Genomic DNA, 20,043 nt, shown 5'->3' on the forward strand with positions numbered 1-20,043 from the left:
ACATCAATTTTATTCTTACTTATATCTTTACAGAAAATGGCACAGAAACCACAGGTTTAGAATACCTAGAAGTTATTACAGGTCCATATTTCAAACACCTCAATATCAAGATTCTTTCTTCTCACTCTATGTACATTATTTACACTCGAGAGGCTACAGTCTAACACTTCAAACCAACAGGGGACAAAGACAAGAACTGGGGGGAAAGTTCCATGAATGGAATGAAGAAGAAATCAACTTTTGATGCGGAATGAAAATCCCAACTCATTGTGTCAGGCCTTTCGCTCTCGAGGTATTCCCTACAAAGGAGGTGGGATGGTAAAGAAATGTCATGGGGGTGAGGAGGACATGTGCCTGGCCTGGGGGTGGAGGGGCAGCTCCAGAGAGGTCATTAGTATGGACAGGTTCTCTCATCAGCAGCCAGGAAGAAGCCCCCAGTCCCCTATTCCAACACGGTCACCGTTCTCTGTCTTACTCTTAGCGCACATGCACATGACATACACCTGCATAAAGGTGTGAGTCCCTGTTGCTTAGTTTGGGTATAACACCGACTCCTGCCTTACTCTTCTTGGAGCCTTTTCTCATACCCTTCTTGTGACCAGCCTTGATGACTACATATACCCCAGGCCCACTCCAGGCTTGGCCTCCCAAGGACAGCCTGGGTGAAGTTGAGTCAAGGTCTGTGGCTTCCTAGGTGTTCATTTAACAGCTGGATTGGGTTGCTCCACGGCAGGGCACATGCAAACCAGTAATTTGCTAGAAGCTCTAGGTGAAGGGTGCCTTGCATAGCAAGTCAGGGTCACAGGCAGCATTTCAGTGGAGTCAGGATGCTTCAGAACACAGCCCCAAGGGCCCAGAGCAGAGGGCTTGGATTCCCAACAATGCAGACAGACAGCATTTGTGAGCGGTGCCCCCTGACTGCAAAGCACAGACCCTGGTGTCACATGCGGTACTGCCACCTGTGCTGGGATGAACGCTGGGGCAGGCTGAGTGTGGAAAGGGTGGGTTCCTGAGGGTGACCATGAAGAGCAGGAGATGGAGGGTGGCCAAGAGGCCCAGGCGGAGACTTCCCAAATTTAATGTGGACTCTGGGCCCCACTGATGGGGTAGAGCAGAGGTTGTGCCTGGACCTACAGGGCAGTACATTCACATGGCAGAAGCCCAGGCCCAGACCCGAGGGAAGGAGCAGGCTGAGGGGAGCAGAATTTGGCTGAGGACTGGTCTGCTCAGGTCATGGGCTCTGGATGGCAGGTCTTCAATCCCTGACAGGGCCGTGAGCCTGAGAGGAGCAGAATTCCCCCAGGGGTTAGAGCTGGGAGGGAGGGCTCTTAGAGCAAGAGAGCAGAGTGAGGGGTGGATTTGGACAGTGAGAGTCGCGAAGGGATTGAGTATACATGGCTTGAAGGGGTGGTTTGGGGCAGCAAGAAAGTTTCTGAGGCAAGGCTGTTGGGATGAGGAGGCTGCTGAAGAGGTCAAGGCTAGCTAGGTAGGGGATGGCTCAGCATGGCCCACAGCCTCGGCCAGAAGTGATTTGTGCCTGAAGTCACCAGGGATCACAGGGGGCCTGTGGGGCAGTGGGAGGGTAGCAAAGGCCAGGCTGGGCCCTGCCTCTGGGACACCTCCCAGCACCACAGGCCTGGAGAAGAGCAGAGTCCTGGGGCTCCAGCGGCAGCGCACCCTCGACCTAAGCCATGTCCTCCAGCTGGGGCGGACTCAGCTTCTCTGCGGGCCTGTCTTCGTCTATGGCCGCCTCCTCCTCTGGCTCCTGGGCATTCCGGGCCAGGCTGTTGGGCCCGGACACAGTTCCCAGCACTTTGGTGCTGTGCTCCTGAGCTCTGGCTCGGAGCGCCGCAATGCTGTTCTCCCTCAGTTCCTCCTGGGACATGGCTGCCGGGGGGTCGGGGCCCCGCTCCTCCTGCTCCATCTTGTCCAGCTTGGGCAGGGCCTGCGGCTCCACCTCGGGCTTCCTCCCCGACTCGGCTGCTGCCTCCAGCGATTTTTTGTGCATCCCTAAAAAGAATTGTTGGTATTCGGGTTTAGAAAAGCGCCTGGGAAAGCCATCTTGAACTGAAAACAGCAAAGATAGAGAGAGGCCAGAATTAAGGACAAGCAGAAAGCCTTGCTTCACACACCGCAGTCACGCGAGTCCCGGGGCTGGGGTCAGGGCAGCAGGAGTTGGGTGCGGGGGTTGCAGATAAGCAACTGGGCACCAGGCCTGCAGAGGGCTTCTCCAAGCCAAGCCCCTGGACACCTGGCTCCCAGATAGTCTGTTCTGTCCCATTCCTCCCTCCTGGTCATAGAACCCCAAGATAGGCTGGTGCTGCTATCAGACATAGGCCCAGATGGCAGGTGGAGAGATTTAGGGGGAAGAAGTCCTTTGGGCAAACCCGGATGGTGGCCAAAAGGACCTAGGGGTTCCCTCAATCACCAAGAGGGGCAGTTTCATTTATCACAAGCCCACCTCCCACAAGGGAAGAGGGGGCTACAGACCCTCAGGCAACAGTCACACCCTCCTCACAGGACAAAAGAACGCACAGTCAGGGACCCGTCCAGGATGAAAGTCTTAGGCACCCATAGGTGGGTGCCAGGTATAAGACACCAAGCCCCAAGCCCAGCCTACATTTGGAGCCCCCCAAGGGAGAACGGAAGGCTTGCTTGGGAGGGTCTCCCTCCTGCTAAGCAGCTGTGGCCAAGTCCCTTTGCTCCAGGGCTCTGTCTCCTTCTTAGGGGAGCCCACTCTCCTTGCCACAGGGGCAGGGCCCCAAGGAGGGTGCGGGCTCTTACCCAGCAGCCATGGGGCACAGGAGTCCATGATGCCATCCTTGGCAGACTTGAGGATGGACTCAGGCAGGGGGATGGAGTGCCGCACCATGGCCCCATACAGACCATACTCCGCCATGACGCTGCTTCGGCCCCAGCACTTCTCTCGCTTCCTCCACTTGGCTCTGCGATTCTGGAACCAGACCTGCGTTGTAGACGAACAGGTGTGTTCTGAGAGGCCAGGGGTATGGTCTGAGAGGTCGCTACCCCAGTGTCTGTCTGTTAAGGTCCTTACCCCTTCCATGGCCAGCAGCCCCATCTCCTTGTGACTGCCCGTTTCTCCATTCAGGTGTCTCTTCTTAAGCTCACCTACCCTGCAGTACCCCAGGGGGTTTCCAGGCTCAGGGATATCCAGAACAAGGACACAAGTTCTTGTGAGAATACAGTGGGTGAAATGGGTCCTTTTTTGTTTTTTTAAACCAAAGAGTTACAGAGAGATGGAATAGGGACGCCTCCCAGACAAGGGTCTTGTAGGTGGGCACTTCCCAATGTGGTTCTTAGTTTGCAACTGAGAAGCAGACCCTGGGAGCTGTCTTCCAAGTATGCACACATCCAGTGTATAAACAGAATCTCTTTTCTGACTTGCAGAGGGATAAATTCCTTCCAAGGGGCCAGACTAGCAGTGCTCAGAGCTCCCTGTCCACCAGAAGTCCAGAATCCAGAGCAGTCCCACGAAGACTTCCAGGTGAGTGTGGACTCAGGGAGCAAAGGGCTTTTCACCCAGGTATCGTGAAGCTTGGGAACTGCCCATTCCCCCCCCAAAGTGGAGGTGTGAATGCTCCCAAGAGGCCTGAGTCAGCTCCCTTCTCTGCCTTGTCTTGGCTGAGCCCTGCCATGCCTTAGTGCCCTCCATTCATCTGCTCTCCACAGGTTTGGACCTAACTGAATATTTGGGAGAGCTGGGCAGCCATCCCTCTGTCAGGGAAGGAAGACAAAAATTCTCAGCGGTGTGAGGAGCAAATGGGAGTGGGGACCTAGGAAACTGTAGTGGGGAGCACTCTAGGGAATGTTTCTCTGGCCCCCAAACTGACTGGTGCAGGGTCTGAATAAGTGGGGTGCCCTGGGGGGTGTCTGGAGCACTCTGACCCTGCATGGAAGAGCTCCCAGGTCCCTGCCATGCTTGGGGGAGGGGAGATTTCTTGGTCTCCCAAAGCAGCTTTCTGAGACTTCCAGCAGCTGACAGGAGCCAGAGCCAGAACCAGGGACAGCTGCACTGTCCCTCAAGCAGGTGAGACGTCCGCGGTTAACTGGTGGGCACTGGAAGGACTCTAGGCCCTGCTGGGCCCCTCATGTCCCTTCATAGCCCCTGGGGCCCTGATCCCCCAGGGCAGGGAGGCGCCCAAGGCTCCCCAGAAGTGTGTGTGGGGAAATAAAGGGTGGGCAAAGGCGGGTTTGGAAAAATCTATTAGTTTCCTCAGTGATTTCCATTCCTTAGCCTCCACAGGGTCCCCCGCCCTCCCTTCAGGCCCTCTCCCCCGCCCTAGGCAGCGGAGGTTTCAGCTTTTGATGAAAAATTGCTCCAGCTCTATTCAGCAGGCGGCAAAAGAAGAGTCACCCCCAGGGGCAGCCCTGGGCTGATTGAAAAATAAGTTAATTTCAGTTTGAATCGATGGGCCTCAGGCACTGAAATATCACGGGAAATTAAAGCGGCTGCTCTCCCGGGAGCCGTGGCATTGACCCGCACTAATTAATGCTGGGGAGGCAGCTCGAGCTGCGCCGCGAGCTGCTCCCCCTCCCCGGGGGACCCCAAACACTCCTCATTTAACTAATTAGAAGGGGAAAATTGGGTGTTAATTTGTTTAGGATTTTTTCCCCTCTTACCCCAGGCAGCTCCCTCCCCAGCCCCCGCCCTGCGCGGGGGCGCGGGAAATGAATGCGGGCCCGCCGGCAGATGGCTGCCCGGGTCACTGCAATCTTCTCCGACTTGATTGCTTGATTAGGTCGTTAGCACATTAAAAAAAAAAATTGCTTGCCGTCTGGCGCTGGCGTGATGAGTGGGACGCGCGGCAGCGCCTGGGTAATTTATCTTTTGATACGGCAAAGAATTTGATTTCAATCTGCAGATATATGGAGCGCCTTTGACACCTGTTTAACATCGCGCCGCTGACAGCTTAACCCTTTGCTGCCTCGACCGCAGGGAGGCTCCAGCAAGGGCCGGCGGGGCTAGGAATACAAGCGCCCCCGCGGTTCCCGCCGCCGCCGCCAGGTGGCGGAGTGAGCGCCTCGGCGGCCACCGGCAGCCCCTAGTCAGCGGCTGAGCGCGGCGGGCCGCATCCAGCAGGGGGCGCCCCAGCCGCTCCGCCTCGCATCCCCACCACCCCAAACATCTGGGTGGTCACAGACACGTTCTGCCGGGCTGCCTCAACACCGCACAGCTGTAAGTTGACCTAAATGTGTGTAACCCTGTTTTGGCATTTCTTCATTTGTAAATAACCAGAACCTCTAAAAATGGGAGAGACACAGCTTCAGACACCCCTGGTCTCTACCCTGACATTGGCCAGCGTCTGTAGAAAACGATGGCTGGTCCCACTCTGCGTGGAACACACCTTTGCTAATACCGGTTTTGGCACCTGCCGTTCCTTCTCAGGCCCTCCTGCGGGAGCTGGGAAGCCAATGCGCAAGGCCTCCCTCTGGTCCAGACCCAGACTGCCCTGAGTGAGCCCTGCCTAGGAAAGGGTTTCTGTAATTTGAAGGCCACTAGATGGCTGCACTCCGTGCGCTAAATAGAGGTGAGCAATGCAAGCCGGGGCTAACTCGGCCATAGTCCTGGCCTGGTTCTATTCTGTGTATAGATCTCTCCCCAGGGCCGCCTGCTTGTCCTGCAGGGTCTCTGTCTGACTACCTGCCCTACCCAGGGCCTGCGGTTTGTCTGAGACCTCTGTCCTGCCCCATCTCCCTTCCCGTTATCATTTGGTCACTCTCTCCAAGTACCCGCTTGTCTCAAGCTGCCTTCTCCCACAGAGGTAAAGTCTAAAAGGACTAATCCATATACAGCTGTTAAGTGACTTCTGGTTTCATCAACCTCTCAGAGAAGACAGCAAAGAATGAACCTCTCGGTGATAGAATTCCAGGCACCAAGTCTGACCACAGAGGGTTGGTAAGGCCCTCTCTATGAATCTAAGGAAGCCATCTGCTTCATGGTCAGGAGATGACCTTCCTGCTTTTACACAGTACATTATAAAACAACAAGGCCACAGCCCCTTAACTGGAACCTGTGGGATCAGACTCAGAATGTTTTGGATTTTAGAAAGACTAGGTGATGCATATATCACATGTCACATAACATCTTGCAGCACTAGCACACTGTAATCAAAACCACCCATTTTGATTTCTTCAGCAAAACCCATACATATTCACACTAACAGGGACAAATAAAGAGCATAAAGTCTGGTATGGTTTTTGTCTCTAATAAGTTCTAATGACAAACTTACGACAGAACTGTCCATTTTCAGCACAGTTTGGATTTAGGGATTCTGGAGAATGGACTGTATAGAAAGTCAGAGTTTCTACTCCTTCCCCTCCCCACCAGTCTGGCTGCCTGGGAAGGCGTATTGCCCTGGCTTCCTCAGGATTCCATGAGCATTGGTGCTTGAGATGGGGGTCAGGGCTTTCAAGTGGAAAAAGCATCCTTACTGGAACACTAAAGTAGGGGGTGCAGAGTTGGGATTCAGGTCATATCTGGGGCCGGTAAACAGAACCGTTTTCCTGGGTCTCCTCATTTGGGCAAATGAATAACTGGTCTGCAGATCAGACTTTGCCCACAGACACTCCCAGGGGAGTTGGTGCCAGCTGGTAGCTCAAACTAGGAGTCATCGGGACACTCGGTTATGGGCTCCTGGAATGCCTGGCTCTCTGCAAAGACCAGATGCTGCTCCAATTTATGGAGGAAACCTGGACAGCCAAAACAATTTCTTTTTAGGACAGTTGGCAGGGAAGCTGTGGCAATGGTGCCTCGGAGGGAAGTGGACAAGGGATTAGAATTAACCCTAACCATTCTTCATATTGGCCTTTCTCTTTCCTTCCCAGAAGCAACCAGTATGTGTTAACAGAACTTCAAGATTTACAAGAAACATTGAAGTCAGCCAGTCCTGAACTGGAATTCCCAGCTCTGACAAAAGTGGCTGTGTGATCCTGGGCAAGTTACTTACCTTCTCTCAGTCTCAGTCTCTTCAAACATAAAGTAATACCTACCTTTCAGAGTTGTTTTGAAGATTAACGAAATAAATGAAAGTACCTAAAAGCAGTGCTTGTCACTCAGAAGGTGCTCAATAAATGCTGCTTATAATTTCAGTGAAACCGCAGAAAATCAGTGGGAGTCTGCTCAGGGCACAGGTTAATCAATGGCATTACCTGCCCCTCTGGCCTCCTCCACATGCCCTTTAGCAAGGGTGGACTGACAAATAACAAATGGGGGTTGGGGGGGTGGGGACAGAACTAACCCTCAGGATGTAAGATTTTAATACAGATAGCCTCTAGTTTCCACTCCAGGCATCAGAAGGGCTAAACAGATGTCCCTGCAACTCTCCCAACATTTCTAATGTATTCTAGGCCCTTGCAGCACCAATGCAAGAGAACACCATGCATTGCCCAGCACTCCCTGCAAGTTGGCTGTGATCAGGAGATAGAAGACAAGGCTGGAGATCCCTGCTCTGCCTCCAACTGCCTTTGTGACCTTGAGTGTATTTCTTAACCTTTCAGAGGTTCCCATTCCTCATCTGCCCTGTGATATAACTTCCTTGAAGGTTTGTTGTAAAACTTAAACAAAATAGTACTTTGGGAAATGCCTGGTACATAGTGAGAACTAAAAAAACATTGGCTGGATTCTGGATGAGTTCTGTGGATAAATGCAATGAGATGAGGCTTTGCTGTCCTGCAAATATTCAATGCTACTTTTCACATAAAGCCAGGTCTTTCCATCTCTCACCTTTGAGATTCCTTTGCAGCATTTAGGCCCTTTTTCCTACTTGGTCTCTTAGTTCTGGCAAGCCCAAAATATTCCTTCAATCCCTCTCTCACTCACTTCCCTGACTACCCACTTTCTAGAAGAGACGTTCCTCTCACATGGAAGTCAGGTCCAGAACTCTTCAGGAGAACCTGCATCAAGGCCCCAGCAAGGACCAGAGCCATGCCTTACACTTCAGGGCTCTGAGCTCCTGAGAAGGGACCCAAAAGTGACACCAAGAGTCACCAGGTTTGACTCTTAGGCAAAGGAGAGTTGAGGTCTTCCAGCTCTGGAAAGAGCCTGCATTTCCCCTCAAAAGTGATGCCCCAGCAGCTGTGAGGAAGCCCAGGTAAGATGCCTCTGGTTATCAACAGCTGGTCTGGCAGATGCCTCCACAGCTGGCAGAGAGGGTCCTGAGAGCTTGTGCCTCCGAATATGTACTGGACCCAGGAATGGACTTCTTGCCAAATGGGTGCTCTTCTGCTACAAAGGCACACAGCAAGCTGACTAGGAAACTCTATCAGATTTTTTTTATATGTGGGTAACCAGCATGAGCAGCTGTGGCTGTGCCCATGGCTTCTGCTGTTATCACACAGCTCCTGTCCAGAAAAGCTCCCATCCCTGTATCCACACAGGACAACATGCCCAGGGTTCATTCCCTCAAAGATGTCCCAGGAAACCCTGAGGTCCTTCCAGGATTGCCCCCCTAAAAGAGACATCTTGCTTAATAGCGTGGTCTTTGTACATTCTGGTCACTTGGCTACCCCAAACCCTGCCCTCCAATCTTGCTCCATGCCATCAGGCTTGGCTTTGTTGGCCACGTGGCAGTTTCCATCACATTCACCCAGTTTCCTTCCTCTCCTCTGGTTGGAAGCTGATTCATTTGGGCTCATTGCTGGTGTGATTTAATGACTTCACACTCCACACTCACTCAGCACTTCTGACACCATATTTCAGCACACCCCTTCCAGTCCCAGCTTCAGGCTCAGAGAAGCCTGGCTTTGCGGCAGCCTCTGTTGTCCACTAGGGGGCAGCTTTGCCCACGTTTCCCGGCAGCCCCCGGCAGCATCTTTCGTTGCATACTTGACAGGTCATCTCCAGCCTCATCCTACCTTGTCACCCAAAATTCCACTTTCTTCCACTCATATTAACACACTCAAAACAGAGAAACTCCTTTCCTGAGTTTCTGACCCAACGTTTTTACACTGGCTGCCCCCCCCCAATCATCTGCAGAGCTTCAAAAACATACAGATGCCAATGCTCCACACCAAAGCAATTAAATCAGAATTGTTGGCCACGGGAGCCCAGCAGGGGTATTTTAAAAAGCTGCCCTATGATTCTAATACATGTCCCAGGCTGAGACACACTGCAACCCTTTCCCATCTATGCACCTGTCTTCTAACTTCTGGAATATAATCCCCTAAAACTTCATTCCCTACCCTCAAGCAGGGGCCACTTAAAAGAGGCAGAATCAAAACAGCCCTAGTCAGAGAATCCAACTTTCAGCCTCACAGCAAGCTGCAAAAATTGGGGGTGATGTGGACCCTGTTCACTTTGCACATACATACCCGTCACATAGGCATTTTTGGTAAGTACGACTTTTGTCAGAAAAGAATACAGTAAACAAATAAGTGAATGTATGTTTATACCCCAATCTTATAAGTCTAGGGATGAGGGACCTCACAGAGGAAATAAAATCAGTCTGGAAACCCACTTCCTTTTCCCCAGGCTGACATCTTGCAGAGGCTTCCAGAATGCCACATCCCAGCATGTTTTGGAGACACAAAGAGGACTGTGTGACTATCTGATATGGAGACTTGGAATCTCGTCTTCATCCAACAAATCAGGGTATCCTTTCACTGCAACCCTGAGAGCTGCAGAGCGAGGAGTGCTTACCGTCCAAGCCCTAAGGCAGAGGAAATAGGTAATTACAGACGGGGCTGGCCCATCATCGCTGCCGTTGGCATTGATTATTCCAGTTTATGTGAATAGACATTCATAGTGGCGTCCTGGGTTTGAATCCCAGTCTACTCCTTACTTCACTTCTCAGCCCCTCATTTGCCACATCCACAAAATAAGGATAAGAAGGGCATTTCATTCATCTAGTTGTTGTGAGGATTTAGCGAAACAAGGCATTTAAAGCACTTAATATCTGGGACAAGCGTGAGTACTTAATAATGCCAGTAATAATACTTTTATTAAGTTAGCATTTTAAGAAACTATTATTATTTTATAAATGAGTAAATTGAGGCTCAGAGTTTGGCTTGCTGGCAGGGAAACAAAGATTAGAAGTAGATGTGTCTGACTTTTCACTTCCACACTGGGTTCTCATTAGACATGAGACCGGAGACCTCAAACACCCAGGGGTTTACTTGGGTTGACCCAGCGAGGGTGTGTGTCCTAGCTGTCCACTTGGGGCAGCCAAACGCCACCTGTCCTGCTCCCCCATTCCATCAATGACAGACTAGGGGCTGGTGAGAAAGGTGATCCTGAGAAGGCTTTTTAGATTTCTTTTTTTTTAGAACAATATCTGGTGCTCAATGAATATTGGTTATTTTTATAAAGAAGGTTTGGTACAGGCCCTCACCTGACCTCAAACCATCTCTTTTCTCCCAGCTTCAAGTCAAAGCATAGGCTTCAAACCCAAGATGCAGACGTGGGTCCCTGTGTCCCCCACTTGGCTGTGTGGCCTTGGGAAGTTGCTATGCCTCAGTTTCCTCAGTTATAAAAAGAAGTTAATGGTCTCTACCCCACCAGTTGTCACCAGGATTTAATGAGATCAGAGCTGAAACTGAATGAGCGTGGGGCACGTGCCAGGCACCACTCAGAACATATTATACATACGGCTCATGGCATCTGCAGGTGCCATTATTATCCCTATTTTATGGATGAGGAATTCGAGGCTCTGGGGGGGTGTGTGTGAAGCAACTTGTCCATAGTAACTCAGCTGGTAACTGGTGAAGCCAGGACATACACCAGACAGTCTGGTTCCAGAGTCAGTGCCCCAAATCACCACACCTCCCTCCCTTCCTGTGCATGTCACGTATTTAGAACACGTGGCACACAGAAACTGCTCTGTAAATTACAGCTGTGATTGTGGTTGATACACACTATGACCTTTCCCAGGCCACTTGGTATAAAATTTGGGGTCAGACTATTTGACAGCCCACAAACACCATCTGGGGGCAGCGTTTAGCAAAGAACCATGTAGTGCTCGCCAAGTTGGAGAGATTCCTGCCTCCGTTCTCCCACATGCACACATCCCACAGCCAGTCCTCACAGTCCCAGGGCAATCAACTTACTCCTCACTCCAGCTCCTCCTTGCTGGTCCTGGTGGCTTTAGACCCCACCCCACAGACACCCCCCAGGGAACCTAAGCCCAGCATCCACCTGCTGAAACATTTGCAGCAAGGCAGTTACAAACACTGTCAACTCCCGCCACCGTAGCCAGACAGCTTTTAGGGCAACCCACTGCAAGAGACAAGATGTTCCTTCCTTCTACTCAAGAGGGGGTTTGTCTGTCCTCCACCCCACCCTTGTAATAGCCAACTTTGTGCCAATGACGGCAGGCAGGGGTTACCCCCATACATCAACTGGATTGGGCCTTGGCTTGTACACAACAGCCCCCCCCACACACATATATGCACGCACGTACACGATTCAGAATCAATACCCAGTATTACCCCACCGGAACCCAACTGGGTGGGGGTATCATGGATCCAGGCCATCATGGATAATGCACCAAACAGATAATCTGCTTATGCATAATTGAGCTTATTCTTAGTGTCAATGCTAAAGCCATTGACTGAAATTCCAAATAGATTTGCAAGGGAGAGAAAGGCTCTTCTGGAAAAGCAGCTCATGCCTCATTTCCCATTCTCCGGTTGTCCGGTGAGAAAGCACAGAGCCATCCACACAACTTCTGTGGTTCCTTCTCTAGCCCCACCCCTACCCCCAACACATATCACACCTGGAAACACAAAGGACCTTGACTAGGAAGAGATGTGAGCAGAAGGGGTTCCAGGAAGTGTCAGGACCCCCCATTTCCCAGCCTCAGTAGTGAACGACACTGGACCAGCCAGGTGATGGGATCAGCTTTCATTTAAGGTTGCGATCCAGCTAAGGCAAATCCAGATCTTCTGGATATGTTCCTCCCACCTCACTCACTTCTTCTTCCTCATGGAGGCCTGGTCTAGAAATCATCAGACTTCATCTGCTCCCAAAGAAATGATTAAGCAGCCCCACTCCTGCGCAGCGAGGGGGAGTCTGTACTTTGGAAGGTCCTGCTGCTAATGAAAGGAGGACTTGTGCCCAGCTGAGGACCTCCCAGCCCACATCGGTGGCTGGTTATGACAAAGCTCTTCCGGAGAGGAGGAGGGCTTAACGTGCCGCCATGCAGGCACATGTCCCCAGCCACATCCTGGGCCAGACCCGGGAGAAGTAAAAGAGCAGGAGCTCAGCGCAAGGCCAGCTGTTGAACTGTGAGGAGGAAGGAGCCTCAGGTGGGTAGACGGGATGGGAAGTAGGAAGGGAGAGGGTATCCTCTTCCTCCTGGGGAGAGGAGTGGAGGGAAGGGAAACAGACTGGGGTCAGAGCTAGAAACCACTCTCCCCCACCTCCAGGCACCCCGAGAGGCCTGGGGCCACCTCTGGCCTTGAGGTGGACATTTAGCTGTTTCTCGGAGACATCTGCCACAACAGAAACCCTGCTGAGGATGCAGGACCCACCGAGAACTCCTCCCACCACGGGTCCCCTCGGGGTCTGTCTGACATACTCCTCAGGAAGCCTACAGTCTGGAACAGCAGGCTCGAGCACATCCGCTGAGACTCTTGTCCCTGAACAGTGCCCATCTCATGTGAGAGGTGTTCAGCAAATACCTGTGAGCTTACACGGACTGCTCTTCACGAGACCATCATCACAGGCAAGCAGGTGCTCATAGCAGGGAGCGTGGGAGATAAGTATCTGGGAGCCTGCACTGCTGCTGTCCCCAAGAGTGGGGAACACGGGAGAGAGAGGACTCAGGGCTCTGTTACCTGTATCCTGTCTTCTGGCAGCTCCGTTTTCATGGCCAGCATCTCCCGGGCATAGACATCTGGGTAGTGGGCCTCGTTGAATGCTTTCTCCAGCTCCTCTAGCTGGTAAGAGGTAAAGATTGTCCTGAGGGGAGCAAAACCAGGACACTCAGGATGCTGGAAACAGAACGAGTCTGTCCCAGAGAGGATAGAATGGCCTTCTGTTATGCCTCCTGAACAGACCCCACATCCAGGCTGTCTCAGCACAATTGGGCACACACTGCCGCGCACACACACGCACACACACGTGCACAGACACACATATGTTGACACACACTCATAGCTTAACACTCTGGACTCTTCTTCAGTCACGACTGAGGGCCCACACTACCCTTCTTGTAGTGCTGAGGGTTAGTTCTGCCCTCAGTGACATTTCATACTGGGAATCTTTCTAGAAGTGCTTTGGGGGAAAGGGTGTTAAGACAGAAATTTTAGAAAACTGCAGAAGCCCCCTCTTCTTTCTCCCACATACAGGGTGACAGTGCATCCGGTAAATAAATGCCTCAGCCCACTGGGCCCAGCTTCCCTTCCTGGGCTCCTCTCAGACAGTAGAGTTGATCTTTCAAACTGCACTTAAAATTCGAAGACTCGCCAAAAGGTCAAATGCAGCTGCAACCTCAGTGTTTTCACAACTGAGAACTGCATTTCCCACATCGTCAACCCCGCCCCCCCAACACTCCACCCTCCTCACTCACCCCCCTACCCCCAGACCCATCAGCTCCTCAGAGCTGCCCTTGGAGACTAAAGGGTGAGGAAGATGAGGGGCATGGTCCCCTCCTGTGCTCAGAAGGCAAGGGCTGTCTTTCAACCATCCTCCCCACACAGGCTCAGCTGCACACCCAGAGGGGAGCCCCATTCAGGGGAGCCCGACTCAGGTCACCCTGAGAGAAACTACCTACACAGCCCCCCACCCTCGCAGAGCAGTTTACATTGACCTATTTTAGGCCAAACTGCTTTAAGAACCTGGTAAGAGCTACATTCTCTCACCCTAGGAAAATGTGCACACAAATATGTTCCAATACATACAATTTTGCCTCCAATATTAGGGGATTCATAGACCCCCCTTTTTCTTGAATAAACACACTCATTCCCACTTACAGATACAAATTCTTCTCTTTGTAGATCTTAATTTCATCAAGGTTTAGGTGACCTTTATCCTCATCAACAAGCCAATAGGCAATAGAGTCGAGATTCCACAAACTCAACTTGTAAAAGTGGTACCTTCCTTGCTTGATCTAGAATTTGGACCCCGGGAACAGCACAGGGGTTCAGAATCCCTCACTGTCGCCCTCACCCTCACCTAACACAAGGAAAAAGTACAAAGTTAAGCCCTATATTTTCCTTGCGTTGGTATTGTCATTACTATATCACGGGATTACGCTGGGGGATATGTAAGGAAGAAAGATTCTGCTCTCTGTAGAAAATGGCTGGTTTGAGTCTACACAGTTTATCCTATTGTCTTGGGGTGGGAGAGAGCAGGGAAATGCTTATGAAAACAGAAAGTTAATTCTTCAGAATTTTGAAGATCTGCTGTTTCTATTTCTCTCCTGCCAGTTACTGAAAGGCTCCTGCACAGATTGTCAAAATAAACAATCAAAACATGCAAGTCCTTTTCAAAACTAGGGAAACTGAGGCACATAGGTATTGTGGCCAAAGCTAAAAGGGACAGCTGACCATAGATCATTTAAAAACCATTCAAGTGTTAGCCTCTGCTTGAGAGAGCTCAAATTCCAAAAAGAAAACAAAGCCTCAAATCCCCCAAATTTCCCCTCATTTCTGCCTGGGAGCCAATCCATGTTTTGATGCTGACACTCCTGGCTCTCCAGGGAACCTCCCTCTGCTGCTACAATGTGACTCTAAAAAGCCTGCTTCTGGCTTTCTGCAGACCCTCAGACCCTTCAGGTTCCCATTGTATCCTGTTTGAGCCTTCTGGGTGAAAGAGAAGAGCAAACTCAGCGAGATTCCCAAAGCTGCTGGCCCATCCTCTCTTCTCTCTTCCAACCCCTGCCAGGCCCAGTGTGTTTCTGGGAAATAAAGAGATGTCCATCTCTCACTACCAGATTCCAGGATCTCTTACCTGAAATCCCCACATGACAGAAGCTCAGGAAAACACATTTTTTATTAATTAGAAACTGCACTGGCAATCAGTAACCATTCTCCTCTCTCCAATAATCTGCTCCCTTCATGCCTCAGATATAGCCAGAAACCTAGGGCAGGTGGTAAGTTGTTGTCTTGTCTCCCTGGGAACCCTGCAAAGCTCCCAAAGATCTCCGTGGTAGAGAGGGCAGCAGCTGAGGACAGAGGGTCAGGAACCTTAAGCTCGGACTTTGGGCTATGGGTCGGCCAGTTCCAAGTACCACTTCCATCTACTAGGCAGATGTTCTGATGCTGAAACACTGCTGGGGCACCCAGGATTTGGGGGATGCTTTTTCTGGGGCTATGAGAACCCCATTCCTGCACCAACACAGAAGCAGTTTGGCCAGACTGTGACCTGCCTTCCCTTCCCAGGTCTGCTCCGTCCCTGGTCTCCAGGCCGATAGGATCACTCAGCCTAAGACCAGCACGAGATGGGTGCATCAGAGGGTTTTTTTAGTGAATATTTGTTGGGTGAATGAATGTAAACAACGACCCAAGATAAGGACTAAACAATTGCTTCCATTTAAAGTAAAACAAAACAAACTGAACAAAAACAAACAGCTGTCTGAAGGGAATGAACCCAGGTCACCGAGAAACCAAGTCAAAGTACACCCTCATTCAAGATTGAACCTTTGAGGTCAGGAAAAGCCGTTTTCAAAGGGGTTTAATAGCGGAGTTTCTAAGGGCTAAGGAAGACAGAAACAAAGCGCCGGGAGAAAGAGGGTGCCAAGTGGCTGAGAACAAATTGGAGGAAGAGGATGAGGAGGATGGAGCAGGGAGGCAGAGAGCTCCCTAGTGGGGAAATGTCCCGAGAGCCTGCGGGACCCTGGGGGTGCGCCACCTGGACATGGGCGGAGAGAGAGATTTTGGGGGAACAGACCCCCGGTGAGCGTAGGGACGGCGCCTGGAAGCAGCGCTGGCAGACAGGGAGATTTTTGGTTCTCACTCCTTCATTTCCTTAAAAAACTCCTCGTAGATTTACACACGGAACTGTAGCACTTGTGCTACAAGGGTATGCAGGTCCAAGGTCTGGGGTGGGGGGTTGCTTTTCAGGATATACCTTGTGGCATCTATCGAATTTTAATTTTGTGCAAGCAATGTCTATTTAAAGACATATTTTTAAAAACCCTCTCTTTTCGTCTGTGCCCCAGCACAGCCCACTCCACTCAAGCTAGGGATGGTGGGGTCATCCAGTCCACACTTCCCCCTCTCTCTCCATTTTACAGACAAGGAAACTGAGGCTCAGGGAAGGAAAGAGTATCTCAGGATCATAAAAGAGCAGAAGCTTAACGAAAATTTTCCATCAAGGCAGATATCACGCTCGAGATTTGGGAAACGGTGGGAGCAGAAAGCTAACGGGTTGCCAGAGCAGACAGGGCCGGGGCAGGGGACAGAGGGCAGAGGGCAGAGGGCGGAGGAACCAGCTTGGGCTGCAGGTGGGAGCCGAGCTCCCCACCGAGAGGTGTGTGCATGGCTCTCGGATGTGCTGATGCCAGGATAGCATCTGGGGGCCGCCAGCTTCTCTCTGGCTCCGGCGTGGCCCTGTGGGGGTCTCTCCTTTTTCCGGAAGAAGGAGGAGAAAGCCTAAAACTGCCGCTTTCCTGGGGACCGCTCATCAACCTCACCCGGTGCAGCTGGATGTCAGGGTGGGGCAGATGCCCCTAAACCACACCCGTGATCCCCGCCCTGGCGCAGCCTCGGGACTCAGATATGGAGTCGGCGAAAATAGGGTCCGAGAGACCCGACCCAATAGGGTATGACAGGATGGGTGGGGAGAGGTAGTGAGCAGGAGAGGTAACAGAAAGCGCTGCAGGGGCCTTACCTGTGTCGCCGCTTTTTCCGTTTCTTGGTTTGGTTTAAAGCCGATTTGGACATTTTTCGGTCGCTGGAGGAAACATCTTCAGAATCTGAAAAGCGGGAGGAAGCACATGCGGCAGAATGGGGGACGCGCTGGGCTGCGCGGGAGAACATCAGGCGCCCAAACCCACTAGGGCCCCACTGGAGCCGCGTCCCGGAGCGGCGAGGGCCTGCTCTCTCTCTCTCTCTCTGGGAAGGCCTCCGCGAGGTCGTTTCCATCCCTAAACCCAGGCTGGCCCTATGCACGCCAGCGCCCCAATCCGTTGGTTTTGAGCAGATTTCGTTGTAAGAGAGTCTGAGGCCCCGGCGCACTGGGGGCAGGGACGGCGGGGGAGCGCGGCAGCCTCAGGGGCTGTAGCTGGGATCTCCTGTGGCACCACGGGCTCCGCGTCCTGCTCTGCTCTTGCAGCCCCGGCTCCCCTGGCCCGAAAGGTGGCCCCAAGGAGCGGAACCGGGGCTCAGGGAGCTGGGCTCCGGTAAGGGCTGGGGGCTCCCCTGGCACAGCCCCTTTTTCAGTGCCCTCACAATGCGCCCCCGCTCGAGACTGGAGAGACTGCGACGCCACACTTTTCGTTGTTCCTCCAAATAAAAATAAATAAAACGGTAACGAAAAATCCGGGGGATTATGAAGCGCCAACAAAAACCGGAGGCCCGAGCCGGCGGGGACACAAGGCCGGGAAAGCGGCCCCGGGAGGGAGCAGCGGGGTCATCCAGGGGCCCCCGAGCCCGCCCGTCGCCGGGATCCGTTATATTGTGGCGCTTAGGTGCAGAGAGTGGCGCGTCGGCCGCTGCCATGGCCGGGTTGTCCAAGCTCATGGCATGAAAAATAACCCCCAGCCGACCAACGCGGGTAGTTTGGAATGGAGAAAAGGGGAAAAGAAAAGACAACTTTGGGCATGAGGCCGGGGCCGAAGCGGGCACCGGTTTCCCCGGCCGCCAGCGCACAGAACGGAATCGGGCTCCAGGAGCGTGGGTCCTCCGGAATACTAGTGTTGCAGTGGAGCAGCGGAGCTGGGGGCCGCCAGCCCGCGCCATGGGTGCTGACATCCCAAGCCGGGTTTCCAATGGGCCCCCAACCCAGCGCCGCGGCAAAGCCGGGCCCAACACCGGGATGAGAGAACAGCGCGGCGACAGGAAACGCTGGGGATGAAACCCCGCGGGCGCCGGGGCATTCTCCCGGCCCTTGTCCTGGGCGCGCGGGACCCAGGCCCCAGCTGCGACCTCCCGGCCTGGCACGAACTTTTGCGTGCGAAGGAGGCCCTGCAATTCAAGCGAGAGCCGACGGCGAGGAGTCCCGGCTCTCGCCCCCAATCAGGTAGCCACGCAGCCTCGCCCTCACCTACCGGAGCTAGCCGTCTGGCTGGTGTCCAGCGGCCCCGACGCTCTGCCCAGAGGCTGCAAGTGGACGTTCTGCGGATCGGACAGCACTTCCAGGAAGGTGGGTTGCGCGTAGAAGCCGGGGAGCCCCCCAGGCCCCAGCAAGCCCATGCTGCCCACTCCTGCGGGACTGAGCACGGAGCGCGCCGCCAGCAAGTGCCCGGGGGCCAGACCGTCGAGGGCAGCCCGCGGGTGGGAGCTGGGGGGCTCCTTGTTCAAGCCCAGGATCTCCTGGATGCCGAACCCGGTGCACCTGGCCGGGGCGCCCCCCGAGGTACTCTTGGCCACAGTCTCGGATTTGGGCTTGCTCAGCGCTTCCCCAGCTTTCCCCGTCATTTCCCGGCTCTTTGGAGGGGCCGAGGCCGCAGGTCTTTTGCTCCCCCCACCCCCCCGCCGGGTTCCCCGCTTTGCGAAGTTGGTCCCAGGTGCCCCCTCCGGTGTCTAATGCTCTGGAGCCCCAAGGAGATTCCCCTTTTATCCAACCAGGCGGCAGCCCAAGCGGGGTCAGAGCTGAGCAGCCAATCACCGGGGCCAGGAGCGATTAGGAATTCCAAAAAGCTGGTAGCTCCCGCCGCAGGCAGCACCAGGGGCCAGGGTGCTGGGGGCCAAGCACCGGGTGAGCTCTGCAGGAGGCCTACGGACAGGGATCCCAGGGGCTAAGCTGAGATAAATTCAGGGCAGTTCCAGGAGGTAGGGTGGCTTGGGATTCTGGCCAGAGCCTGGCTGGGACATGGCCCTGTGGTGCGGTGGAAGGATGGGCTGAGGGCAGATGCTAAAGACTGGGAGTCCTCCCTCCCTCCCTCAACTTCTATACAGGTGGGCAAAGTCAAAGAAAACCCAAACATGGGACCCCTGAGCAAAAGGCAGCACAAGGGAGGGGCAAGTGCCCTGGGCAGGATATGTCGTGGCAATAGGGAGAAAAGAAAGGGCTGGCCAGGGTGTGAAGAAATATCAAGGCTTATCTCCTAGTTCAGAAGAGCTACTCAGTAAGTATTGGCCCAATGAATGAATGAATGAATGAATGAATGAATGAATGATAAAGGAATAGGGTTCCCTGCTGAGAAAGAAGAGTAGTGGTGACTTCCTTTGGAGAACAACCGTGGATATCTGAACGTCTTCCTAGTGTAAGCAAGAAGTGTGCCCAACACCCATGGAAAGACTTCAAAGTAATATATATGGAGCACTTTACTAGGCCTAGGAATTAGAGGTTCTGCAGTAAATCAGACCGACAAGGCCTGGGGCTGCTGGGGCCTGGGGTGCGGGGTGCTCCCCAGCTTCCACGCGTAGCTGCCTTCCTGGAGGTGCTGTTCAATCCCAGTATCTCAGAGTTCACTGACTAAACAGAATAAAGAGGATGGAATTGTTGATGCTGAGGGGGAGGGAGGTGGGAGGGTGTGAGAGGTAATTAAAAGGTGAGCTTCTATCCTCAGTTGATGGGATCTCTTGACTAACTCCTGTGTTGGAAGCTACAGAATTGTAGGCAACTGGGCCAGCTGAGAGGCAGCAGGAAACTGCTTTAGGCAGGGCAGGGCCTTCACCTGGAGAGAAGAGAAAAGCCTGAATTCCAAAGATGGGCAGGAGTGCTACTGATTTCCTGCTTGAGGGCTCTGCAGAGAGCATGGCCCCTTTGGGCCCAAATGTCAAGTGAAGTTGATTCTACACACACACCACACACACACACACACTCACCGTGGACCCGAGTCCCTGAACTCCACCACTTCAGCTAACTCTTCTGTGACCTTCTTGGGGCTAGGGACTGTCTTATTTACCTTGGCACTCCTTTCTCCACTGTGACGAGCATACCATAGGTTTTTAATAACTATTTCTTGACTTGAAGTC

At 52.9% G+C, this 20,043-nt stretch overlaps 1 protein-coding gene across 1 annotated transcript; it reads right to left on the reverse strand.

The window, feature by feature from the left end:
• VSX2 (visual system homeobox 2) lies at positions 1-19,329 on the reverse strand. Its single transcript, XM_019733296.2, has 5 exons — positions 18,171-19,329; positions 16,793-16,877; positions 12,796-12,919; positions 2,785-2,965; positions 1-2,010 (listed from the first exon to the last, which is right to left on the reverse strand). The coding sequence occupies exons 1-5, from the start codon at positions 18,538-18,540 to the stop codon at positions 1,685-1,687; spliced, it is 1,086 nt and encodes a 361-aa protein (XP_019588855.2). The 5' UTR covers positions 18,541-19,329; the 3' UTR covers positions 1-1,684.
• Positions 19,330-20,043: the final 714 nt, after the last annotated feature.

This window comes from Rhinolophus sinicus, linkage group LG03 (genome assembly GCF_036562045.2).
Source record: "Rhinolophus sinicus isolate RSC01 linkage group LG03, ASM3656204v1, whole genome shotgun sequence".
Taxonomy (NCBI): Eukaryota; Metazoa; Chordata; class Mammalia; order Chiroptera; family Rhinolophidae; genus Rhinolophus; species Rhinolophus sinicus.

Bases quoted from the DNA above. Each gene is read 5' to 3' on its own strand.
- VSX2 (XM_019733296.2), bottom strand. From the start codon at position 18,540: ATGACGGGGAAAGCTGGGGAAGCGCTGAGCAAGCCCAAATCCGAGACT. The intron at 16,878-18,170 runs GTAGGTGAGGGC...CCCGCTTTTCAG, and splicing joins CAGCCAGACGGCTAGCTCCG to ATTCTGAAGATGTTTCCTCC. The intron at 2,011-2,784 runs GTAAGAGCCCGC...AATTCTTTTTAG, and splicing joins CTGTGCCCCATGGCTGCTGG to GGATGCACAAAAAATCGCTG.